Here is a 12,644-nt window from a genome sequence, read left to right as displayed (position 1 = left end):
CTGCTTTCCAGTAAGTGTTTTATCCAACCATAGAGCTGAATTCACAGCTACACACTTGTATAATGTCCTCCATGCTGATGTTTCTGAACATTTGATATATAGAGTCATGGAAGCAGAAATTCCTCAGGTCTGTGTGTGCTGTGTATGTGAAACATTACAGCAAATTCTTTCTACCTACTAGCTCAGAGACATCTGAAAATCAGGCACAGAGCTTTCAGATGGGAAAACTACAAGATTCACATCATCTCTGCATTTTAAATACAAAATAAAAATGGTCTCTGGACAAATCTTACTAGACTAATATAGTTTTATTATCTATGGTGGCTGTAAAAATGTTGGCATAGAGAAAACAAAACCTTGCTTGCTCTTACCAGAATGCCAGTAGTTCAGTTTGCCCCAGATTCGTACAATGGGTCCATAAATATCTCTTAGATGGACAAGTTCAGCTTGATGAGCTTCATAAGATGATGAACTTATAACAACTGTATCTCCTGCTCTCCAATCTACAGTGTTATTTAGAGCGATCCTATTAATGAACGTATACATCAACATTTAGAGTTGAATAAACTAAATAATAAAAGTAAAAATATTAAGAAATTGGAAACATTAATAAAAATTTGGAAACACTTTTAGAATATAAGATATTGGCACGCTTTATAATAATGAAGTAAATAGTATTACAAAAAAAAGAAATGTCTGACAGCGCATCTAAAAAAATCATATTACACACAAATAATGTAGGGTTTACACAGAGAAATTGTTCAAAATAATATTCCCGAATTTGAAGTAATGCCCCATAGACACAACAATAAACTTAGATCCCTATGTAAAAGAAGTTATATTCTTGTACATAGGGAGCTAAGATTATTCTTGTTTATATAGGGCATTACTTTAAGTTCAGAAATATAATTTTGAACACTAACTACTATAATACTGCTCCAATGTAAAAGAATATAACTACTATAATACTGCCCCTATGTACAAGAATATAACTACTATAATACTGCTCCTATGTACAAGAATATAACTGCTATAATACTGCCCCTATGTACAAGAATAGAACTACTATAATACTGCCACTATGTACAAGAATATAACTACTATAATACTGCTCCGATGTACAAGAATATAACTACTACAATACTGCCACTATGTACAAGAATATAACCACTATAATACTGCTCCTATGTACAAGAATATAGCTACTATAATACTGCCACTATGTACAAGAATATAACTACTATAATACTGCCCCTATGTACAAGAATATAACTACTATAATACTGCCCCTATGTACAAGAATATAACTACTATAATACTTCTCCTATGTACAAGAATATAACTACAATAATGCTGCCCCTATGTACAAGAATATAACTACTATAATACTGCTCCTGTGTACAAGAATATAACTACTATAATACTGCCTCCTATGTACAAGAATATAACTACTATAATACTGCCTCCTATGTACAAGAATATAACTGCTATAATACTGCCTCTATGTACAAGAATATAACTACTATAATACTGCTCCTATGTACAAGAATATAACTACTATAATACTGCCACTATGTACAAGAATATAGCTACTATAATACTGCCACTATGTACAAGAATATAACTACTATAATACTGCTCCTATGTACAAGAATATAACTACTATAATACAGCCACTATGTACAAGAATATAACCACTATAATACTGCCCCTATGTACAAGAATATAGCTACTATAATACTGCCACTATGTACAAGAATATAACTACTATAATACTGCTCCTATGTACAAGAATATAACTACTATAATACTGCCACTATGTACAAGAATATAACCACTATAATACTGCTCCAATGTACAAGAATATAGCTACTATAATACTGCCACTATGTACAAGAATATAACTACTATAATACTGCTCCTATGTACAAGAATATAACTACTATAATACTGCCACTATGTACAAGAATATAACTACTATAATACTGCCCCTATGTACAAGAATATAACTACTATAATACTGCTCCTATGTACAAGAATATAACTACTATAATACTGCCCCTATGTACAAGAATATAACTACTATAATACTGCTCCTATGTACAAGAATATAACTACTATAATACTGCCCCTATGACACAGAAACAGAACACAGTATGACAAACGTGCATAAATACTCTGCTGTAAAATACATGTAACTGAAAGAAGCAAGTGCTAGTAAAAGATGTTAACAAAACCAGGGTATTTTGCTTGAAAATACCCTGGTTTTGTTAACATCTTTTACTAGCACTTGCTACTTACAGTTTCATGTATTTTACAGCAGAGTATTTATGCACGTTTGTCATACTGTGTTCTGTTTCTGTGTCTTAGTTCTTGGGTGGTGTGAACAGGGTCTTATTGACCCGTTCAGTTTTTGTGCATGTTTCATGTGTTTTGAATCTAATACTGCCCCTATGTACAAGAATATAACTACCATAATACTGCCCCTATTTACAAGAATATAACTACTATAATACTGCCCCTATGTACAAGAATATAACTACTATAATACTGCCCCTATGTACAAGAATATAACTACTATAATACTGTCACTATGTACAAGAATATAACTACTATAATACTGCCCCTCTGTACAAGAATATAGCTACTATATTACTGCTCCTATGTACAAGAATATAACTACTATAATACTACCCCTATGTACAAGAATATAACAACTATAAAACTGCTCCTATATAATATAACTACTATAATACTGCCCCTATGTATAAGAATATAACTACTATAGTACTGCTCCTACGTACAAGAATATAACTACTATAATACTGCCCCTATGTACAAGAATATAACTACTATAATACTGCTCCTATGTACAAGAATATAACTACTATAATTCTGCCTCTATGTACAAGAATATAACTACTATAATACTGCTCCTATGTATAAGAATATATCCACTATAATACTGCTCCTATGTACAAGAATATAACTACTATAATACTGCCTCCTATGTACAAGATTATAACTGCTATAATACTGCCTCTATGTACAAGAATATAACTACTATAATACTGCCCCTATGTACAAGAATATAACTACTATAATACTTCTCCTATGTACAAGAATATAACTACAATAATGCTGCCCCTATGTACAAGAATATAACTACTATAATACTGCTCCTGTGTACAAGAATATAACTACTATAATACTGCCTCCTATGTACAAGAATATAACTACTATAATACTGCCTCCTATGTACAAGAATATAACTGCTATAATACTGCCTCTATGTACAAGAATATAACTGCTATAATACTGCTCCTATGTACAAGAATATAGCTACTATAATACTGCCCCTATGTACAAGAATATAGCTACTCTAATACTGCCACAATGTACAAGAATATAACTACTATAATACTGCCCCTATGTACAAGAATATAACTGCTATAATACTGCCTCCTAGCTGTGAGGTTGTGTGTCTGTGGTTCTCCTCATGTCTGGAGCAAGCCCAGGGAGGGGCCACCCTGGGCGGGGAAGCTCCCCAAGCAAGGCCCAGGCTTCCAGGCCTACACTGGGAGGAAACTCCCATCCTTCTCATGTGGATGGAAATCCCAGAGTTGCCTCTGCGGGAAATAAACCTCAGAATGGAAGACCCAACAGCATGGAGAAAGATCCTGTGTTGAAGCTCAGCACAGGAAAGAAACAGGAGAAAGCTTTGTCTGTGTGCAAGGATGTTTCTGTTAAACAGTCGGCCAGTCAAGGCAAACAGTGTCCAGAACCTGGAAGGAAATCCCAGAAGGCATCTTCTGCTGAGAACCTGAGTGCTGGAGGGCAGGTGGCTGCACAGAAGGTGAGGCAGAGTCCATCACCAGCTTCAGGTGTGCAGCTCACTCCAGGCAGACAGAGACGGACATCTCTGGAGAAGCAAACACTCCAGGAGAACCTTCAGCTGAGACATGTGGTGACCAGCATGGCGAGCTCTGGACGCACGAGGTTGCAGGCTGGTGGCAGCGGTAAAAGTGTTGCGGAGGCTGGAGTCACAAAACCAGCAACATTAAAAACTAATGTGTCAACCCCTAAAGCAAGACCCCAGAAGGAGCCGCCGCGAGCCCCGGAGCTACAGCTGGCAGAGGAGATACCAGGACTGGTCAGGAGGATGGGTGAGTTACAGCAGCAGAGGAATCTTCTGCAAATGGAAATTGACTGCATTTACAAGTTGAAGGCTGCTAATCCTGGGGATCACTCTGTATATGACCAGAGACTGAATGCACTGGGGGTAGAGCTGGCGACTGTGGTGCGGGACATAGACTGTGTGCTGGCGAGGATGGGGCCCCTGGCAGAGACTTATAGGAACCAGGAGCGGTTTAGGTCCTGCGCGCAGGACTCTGCTGGTTCCCGCACAGACATTGTCCCAGGGGGGACCCAGCAGCAGGTACGGCCGGTGCTGCAGCCCGCTAGCTTCTGTTTTAAGGAGGGTCAGATACTACACCAGCAGCCGCAACTACCTGCGGCAGACCCAAGCAGGAGCAAGAGGCTCAGATCCCAGCGGTACCACAAGTCCCAGCATGCCCAGCACAACAGCAAGACAGTGGACATGAGACTGCATCTGCTGTTGGTGTCCAGGAGAGCACTAATTCTGGGGATATTGATGCTGTTCATGTGGGGTTGGGGGCTGAAGGGGGTACAGAGACTGTGGTGGACATTGCGCATCCTGATGACGCTATTGAGATTGATGATGATGTTGATATTAATGTGCAAAATGTCTGTGATTTCCCCCCTTTGGTTTCCAGCACACAAGGTGCAACAGGCCCCTCCGCTGCAGACCCTCGCCCTGTCAGTCAGCCCAGTGTGGCCCCACAGGTCCCTCCCAGTAATGTTTGGAGCCGTGGCGCTCCGTCCTTTACCTCTGGCGCCAATTACACCGGGCAGGCTTTCAAAAGGAGGAATGTGGTGCGGTTCAGGCACAGAGGTGCCAAGGAGGATCTGCCGGAGAGGAGGCTGGTGGTCAGGGAGCTTCTGTGCCGCCAGATGGGGTTTGCGCCGGTTAATATCTTGGCGGTCATCAATCTGCCAGACAGACAGGGCTATGATATCAGCTTTAAGCTTATGTCTGATCTGGACAGATTCTGGGCCAATTTCCCCAAGTTCAGGGACGCTGATGGCTGGAACAAGTTCAGCTTCATTCCAATATCTAAGCCAGATACTGCCACGGTTAACATCATCTTTTGGAATGAGGCTGTTCCCCCGCAGGACATTGTGGTGTGGCTCCGGAGGCATTGTGACCTTGTCTCCGACCTCACCAAAAACAGGGATGAGGACGGTATATGGACCGGTGGATGGAAGGTGCTGGTGAAATTACGCCAGCACAACAACATCACGGCTCACTTACCCAACTCCTTCTTTATCGGGAGGGAGAAGGGGGTTTGCTTCTACCCTGGGCAGCCACGAAAGTGTTTTAAGTGTGGTAAAGTGGGTCACCTGGCAAACACCTGTACCGTGGTAAAGTGCAGCCTGTGCGGGGAAGTCGGCCACTTAGCGGCAGATTGCCAGAACATCAAGTGCAATCTCTGTGGGGAGATCGGCCACCCTCACAGGGACTGTCCAGATGCCTGGCACAATATATGCAAGCTCCTTCCTGATGAGGAGTTAGTGACAGGGACAGAGGCTCAGGAGGAGGAGGCTTTAATGTCAGGGACAGTACTGACCAGGTCAGAGGTCCACCAGGGGTCCGCTCAGGTAACATCAGAGCAGCTTTGCACAGAGGGGAGCATGGAGGTCGTCCCTCAGGTCCAGCAGCCATATGTAGCCACCACTTCAGTATCACCATCTCTAGCTGAAGAAAGTGGCTGTAATCAGGTAAAAAGGAAAAAAAAGGACAAGGCCTCCCGTAAACCTGAGGAGGAGTATGTCACTAGCCAGGGTGGCAGGAAAAAAGTCCAGAGTTCAGCAGGTGTGATGGTCATGTCCAATAAGTTTGATGTTTTGTCTGAGTCTGATGGGGACTTGGAGGAAGAGATAAAAAGAATAGAGACTGAGTATGACAGGGACGTAGCGGACCATCCCCTTACAAAACGGAAGCCCGTACCTGCTGACAATGAGATACAGTCTGACATGGAGACCGGTGGTAGTCAGAACATCTGTGACCCAGACTTATGATGGCGGCTTTTGCATCTCTGCTCCTCTGTTGTGGTATTGTGATGGCAGACTTCTCATTAAAAGTAACATCCAGTAATGTGAACAGCATTAAAGTGAGGAGGACGAGGCACGCTGTCTATGACCATCTCCGATACCTGGACGCAGATGTCATCTTTCTGCAGGAGACGCGGCTGACGACTCAGGGGCTCATGAGGGAGGCTGAGAGGGAATGGCGGTCTGGTCCCTCTTTTTGGTCACTGGCTGTGGAGCCGTACGCCGGGGTCGCCATTCTGTTTAACACCAGGGATGTGACAGTACATAGGATGACTGAGGTGGTAATGGGAAGGTGTCTGGTCCTGGAAGTCACTGTCCATGGGAGGCGACTCCGGCTTATTAACATCTATGGGCCACAGACAGTGACTGACAGGATACAGTTATTTAATGATGTCAAGCCTTATCTGTTCACCTCTCTTCCAGTGATAATGGTGGGGGACTTTAATGCCATACTGACATCTGGTGACAGCTCCTCAGGTAGAACCGTGACGAGGGATGGTAGGATCTTGAATAACATAGTCCTGCAGGCCGGATTAGGTGACGTCTTTAAACGGGGAGGACGAAAGCCAAAATTAACCTATTCCTGCTCCAATAGAAGCAGTAGAATAGATCTGGCTTTTGTAAGTCCCATGGAAGTGATTGGTGCCATGAGTGAGAGAGTCGTCCCATACTCAGACCATCTTGCCCTATATTTCTGCCTAGGGGCCACTAAGCGAGCTGATGTTGGTAGGGGGTTATGGAGACTCAATTCTAGCCTCCTCCATGATGTCTCTGTCCAGAGTTGTGTCCACTCCCTTTTGCAGGGTCATCTACAGAGAGTGGACTTCTATGACAACATGGCCGACTGGTGGGAGGACGTCAAGGATGATATCAGATACCTCTTGAAGAGACTGTCAGTTAAGAAGGGCAGGAGTAAGTATAGCCAGTACCTAAGTCTGCGCAAAGAATTGGAGTCAATCTATTCGGAGGGTGGGGGTAACAAAGAGAAGATCGACCGGTTGAAATCTGAGATAAGGCAGTATCAGTACAGCAGGTATACCTCCTTGGTTCTTGAACGGGATTATGGGGTCTTAGGGGCACCTGATCCCTTTGAGAATTGCCGGGAGCGGGTGGCCAATAAATTGGTCACAGGTCTCATTGACTCCCGGGGTGTATTGCAGGAATCTCGGGAGGGTATCCTGGGGGTTGTGAAATCTTATTATACTGACTTGTTTCAGAGGAAGGCTTTGGATAAACATAAAATGACTCAGTTCTTGGAGGCAACTCCAGCGCCTGATACTAATGATCTGGACTTTTCTCCTTTGACAGCAGAATTAACGGTGGAGGAGGTTAAGGAGGCCATTGATAAGTTACATCTGAAGAAGGCACCAGGTCCGGATGGTATAACAGCAGAATTTTATAAGAAATTCAGAGACCTCCTGGCTCCAATTCTTGTGGATGTTTACAAAAATTGTCTAGAAAATCACCTGATGCCCCCATCCATGAGAGTGTCCTCATTAATTCTGCTGTCTAAAGGTAAGGAGCCGAGCGACATCAAGAACTGGAGGCCAATTGCCCTCTTGAATGTTGACAGGAAGATTCTGGCAAAGATCCTGTTTTCTAGGTTAGTCTTGTTTGTCCTCGGCACTGTTGGTAGGCTCTCAGTTTGGCACGGTAAAAGGGCGGAACATCTCTGGAGCAGTCATCTCGATACGGGAGATGTTTGAGAGATGTAAAGCTCTGCGGTGTGGGAGATATGTTGTCAGTCTGGACCAGGCTAAAGCCTTTGACAGAGTTGATCATGATTTTCTGTGGGCCACTTTGTCAAAGTACGGTATTCCAGGACAATTTGTGGATTGGCTGAAGATTTTGTACAGAGAGGCGGTGAGCTTTCCTCTGATTAATGGTTGGCAGGGTGGCACTTTTGGAGTTGAGGCGGGGGTGAGACAGGGCTGCCCACTGAGTCCACTCCTGTATGTTTTTGCCATAGACCCGTTTTTGAGGTCACTGCAGGAGTGTAACTTTTGGGGGGTGCCGGTCCCCCACTGCTTGCCTCTGAAGGTGGTTGCCTACGCGGATGATGTGACGCTGGTGATATCTAATGCTCATGAGGTGCAGATGTTGTCTGCGGCCATCAGAAGTTACTCAGAGGCCTCCGGGTCTCTGGTCAACCTTGAGAAGAGTCAAGCTCTGTGGACATTGCAATCTGACCCAGACTTTGATCTGCCGCAGTTTGTTAAGGCCTCCACCCATATTAAGATCTTAGGGGTTAAATTTGGGAGGGAAGATAATGCCAGCCTAAATTGGGAGGAAAAATTGGAGACCGGAAATGCAAAGGTTCAGCAATGGAAGAACTGGAGGCTGACTTACAGAGAAAGGGTTGCTATGTTGAAGACTTACCTGGTCCCCGTCTTCTTGTATGTCTCTGTCGTTTTTCCTTTGCCAGAATCCTTCTCGGCGAGGCTCCTCAGCCTGTTCTTCCAGCTCTTGTGGGGGAACAGGATGAACCTGATAAAGAGGGGAATAACGTACCTACGGCGGAGTGAGGGCGGGCTGGATATGTTGAATCCAAGGGTTTTCTTTGACTCCTTGTTTCTGAAAGTAAATTTTGGGAGCATGGATTCAAACAGTAGCTCCCTGTGGGCGAATAGTATCAGGTATTGGATATTGCCTTTTGCGGAATCTTGGGTGCGAGGCGGCAGTCTCAAGAGGAGGAGATGGACAGGTGACCACCTCCCCAAGTATCTGGAATATGGTCTGAAGTGTGTCAGGAAGTGGGGACTGGAGAAGTCCTACATTGAGAGCAGTACGAGAAGAGATCTGTGTGCTCATATATGTAGGACTTTCTTCCACTCTCCACTGGCCCTAAGGGATTGTGCCACCAAGACTCTTCAGGACAGTCTCCGATTCCTCAACGGGAGGCGACTTCCAGCAAAGTTTTTTGACATTGCTTGGCTGTCGCTACATGGGAAGCTCTTTGTGAGGGGGAACTTAAAATATTTAAGTGTTTTGGATCGGAACTGTCCCCTTGGTTGTCAGCAAGAGGAAACCATGGAGCATTTTATTTGTGATTGCTGGGGAAGTAGGGAAATATGGACGGAAGTATCGACCAAGCTGAAAATCCCCAGACTGCTGTCCCTGAAATACCCTGACATTATCTATGGAGTCCCATCCACTGACGGTAACATCGACAGGGGGACAATGTACCTGATCATTACCACCATTAAGTATTACCACTGGCACATGAGAACCCGAGTGTCCCTCCACAGCGAGCCCTTCCATCCCGTCACCGCAGCCACAAAGATACTGTCCGAGCTCAGATGGATAAGAGCGATAGAGATAAAGAAAAGTCAGAGTAATGAGAAACTATGGAGGAATGTGTCTGTGGGATAATAACATGATCGTGTTACTAAAAGTGTTCATTTCATATTCTTCCTTCCACAGGAGTGAACTCTAAGTTACCTTTATTCCTAATGTATTAATTTAGTTCTATAATTATTGTCTGATGCATTCATGAGAATTTATGTTTTGTATTAAGGAAGAATTCTGTTTATTTTAATTGTATTTGTGGGTTTTATACAATAAAAATTGCCCCTATGTACAAGAATATAACTACTATAATACTGCCCCTATGTACAAGAATATAGCTACTATAATACTGCCCCTATGTACAAGAATATAACTACTATAATACTGCTCCTATGTACAAGAATATAACTACTATAATACTGCCACTATGTACAAGAATATAGCTACTATAATACTGCCCCTATGTACAAGAATATAACTACTATAATACTGCCCCTAGGTACAAAAATATAACTACTATAATACTGCCCCTATGTACAAGAATATAACTACTATAATACTGCCCCTATGTAGAAAAATATAACTACTATAATACTGCCCCTAGGTACAAGAATATAACTACTATAATACTGCTCCTATGTACAAGAATATAACTACTATAATACTGCCCCTATGTACAAGAATATAGCTATTATAATACTGCCCCTATGTACAAGAATATAACTACTATAATACTGCCCCTACGTACAAAAATATAACTACTATAATACTGCCCCTATGTACAAGAATATAACTACAATACTGCCCCTATGTACAAGAATATAACTACTATAATACTGCTCCTATGTTCAAGAATATAACTACTATAATACTGCCCCTATGACACAGAAACAGAACACAGTATGACAAACGTGCATAAATACTCTGCTGTAAAATACATGTAACTGTAAGTAGCAAGTGCTAGTAAAAGATGTTAACAAAACCAGGGTATTTTGCTTGAAAATACCCTGGTTTTGTTAACATCTTTTACTAGCACTTGCTACTTACAGTTTCATGTATTTTACAGCAGAGTATTTATGCACGTTTGTCATACTGTGTTCTGTTTCTGTGTCTTAGTTCTTGGGTGGTGTGAACAGGGTCTTATTGACCCGTTCAGTTTTTGTGCATGTTTCATATGTTTTGAATCTAATACTGCCCCTATGTACAAGAATATAACTACCATAATACTGCCCCTATTTACAAGAATATAACTACTATAATACTGCCCCTATGTACAAGAATATAACTACTATATTACTGCCCCTATGTACAAGAATATAGCTACTATAATACTGTCACTATGTACAAGAATATACCTACTATAATACTGCTCCTATGTACAAGATTATAACTACTATAATACTGCTCCTATGTACAAGAATATAACTACTATAGTACTGCTCCAATGTACAAGAGTATAACTACTATAATACTGCCCCTATGTACAAGAATATAACTACTATAATACTGTCACTATGTACAAGAATATACCTACTATAATACTGCTCCTATGTACAAGAATATAACTACTATAATACTGCCCCTCTGTACAAGAATATAGCTACTATATTACTGCTCCTATGTACAAGAATATAACTACTATAATACTACCCCTATGTACAAGAATATACCAACTATAAAACTGCTCCTATATAATATAACTACTATAATACTGCCCTTATGTATAAGAATATAACTACTATAGTACTGCTCCTATGTACAAGAATATAACTACTATAATACTGCCCCTATGTACAAGAATATAACTACTATAATACTGCTCCTATGTACAAGAATATAACTACTATAATACTGCCTCTATGTACAAGAATATAACTACTATAATACTGCTCCTATGTATAAGAATATATCTACTATAATACTGCTCCTATGTACAAGAATATAACTACTATAATACTGCCTCCTATGTACAAGATTATAACTGCTATAATACTGCCTCTATGTACAAGAATATAACTACTATAATACTGCCCCTATGTACAAGAATATAACTACTATAATACTGCCCCTATGTACAAGAATATAACTACTATAATACTGCCCCTATGTACAAGAATATAACTACTATAATACTGCTCCTATGTACAAGAATATAACTACTATAATACTGCCACTATGTACAAGAATATAGCTACTATAATACTGCCCCTATGTACAAGAATATAACTGCTATAATACTGCCTCTATGTACAAGAATATAACTACTATAATACTGCTCCTATGTACAAGAATTTAACTACTTTAATACTGCCACTATGTACAAGAATATAGCTACTATAATACTGCCACTATGTACAAGAATATAACTACTATAATACTGCTCCTATGTACAAGAATATAACTACTATAATACAGCCACTATGTACAAGAATATAACCACTATAATACTGCCCCTATGTACAAGAATATAGCTACTATAATACTGTCCCTATGTACAAGAATATAACTACTATAATACTGCCCCTATGTATAAGAATATAACTACTATAGTACTGCTCCTATGTACAAGAATATAACTACTATAATACTGCCCCTATGTACAAGAATATAACTACTATAATACTGCTCCTATGTACAAGAATATAACTACTATAATACTGCCTCTATGTACAAGAATATAACTACTATAATACTGCTCCTATGTATAAGAATATATCTACTATAATACTGCTCCTATGTACAAGAATATAACTACTATAATACTGCCTCCTATGTACAAGATTATAACTGCTATAATACTGCCTCTATGTACAAGAATATAACTACTATAATACTGCCCCTATGTACAAGAATATAACTACTATAATACTTCTCCTATGTACAAGAATATAACTACAATAATGCTGCCCCTATGTACAAGAATATAACTACTATAATACTGGTCCTGTGTACAAGAATATAACTACTATAATACTGCCTCCTATGTACAAGAATATAACTACTATAATACTGCCTCCTATGTACAAGAATATAACTGCTATAATACTGCCTCTATGTACAAGAATATAACTACTATAATACTGCTCCTATGTACAAGAATATAACTACTATAATACTGCCACTATGTACAAGAATATAGCTACTATAATACTGCCACTATG

General features: G+C 40.7%; 1 protein-coding gene across 1 annotated transcript in view; it reads right to left on the bottom strand.

Moving 5' to 3' along the window:
- Positions 1 to 236: 236 nt before the first annotated feature.
- The window catches only part of LOC141098644 (fibrocystin-like), a 475,648-nt gene continuing 463,240 nt past the window's right edge, over positions 237 to 12,644 (bottom strand). Inside the window, exons 22-23 of the mRNA XM_073586616.1 lie at positions 372 to 526; positions 237 to 247 (exon numbers count right to left, since the gene is read on the bottom strand). Of these exons, the coding sequence (XP_073442717.1) occupies positions 237 to 247; positions 372 to 526 (166 nt within the window). The remainder of the gene's footprint in view (positions 248 to 371; positions 527 to 12,644) is intronic.

This window comes from Dendrobates tinctorius, unplaced genomic scaffold (assembly GCF_039654945.1).
Source record: "Dendrobates tinctorius isolate UK_male_01 unplaced genomic scaffold, ASM3965494v1 ptg000093l, whole genome shotgun sequence".
In the NCBI taxonomy this organism is placed as follows: Eukaryota; Metazoa; Chordata; class Amphibia; order Anura; family Dendrobatidae; genus Dendrobates; species Dendrobates tinctorius.
This window is presented reverse-complemented; position numbering and strand designations above follow the sequence as displayed.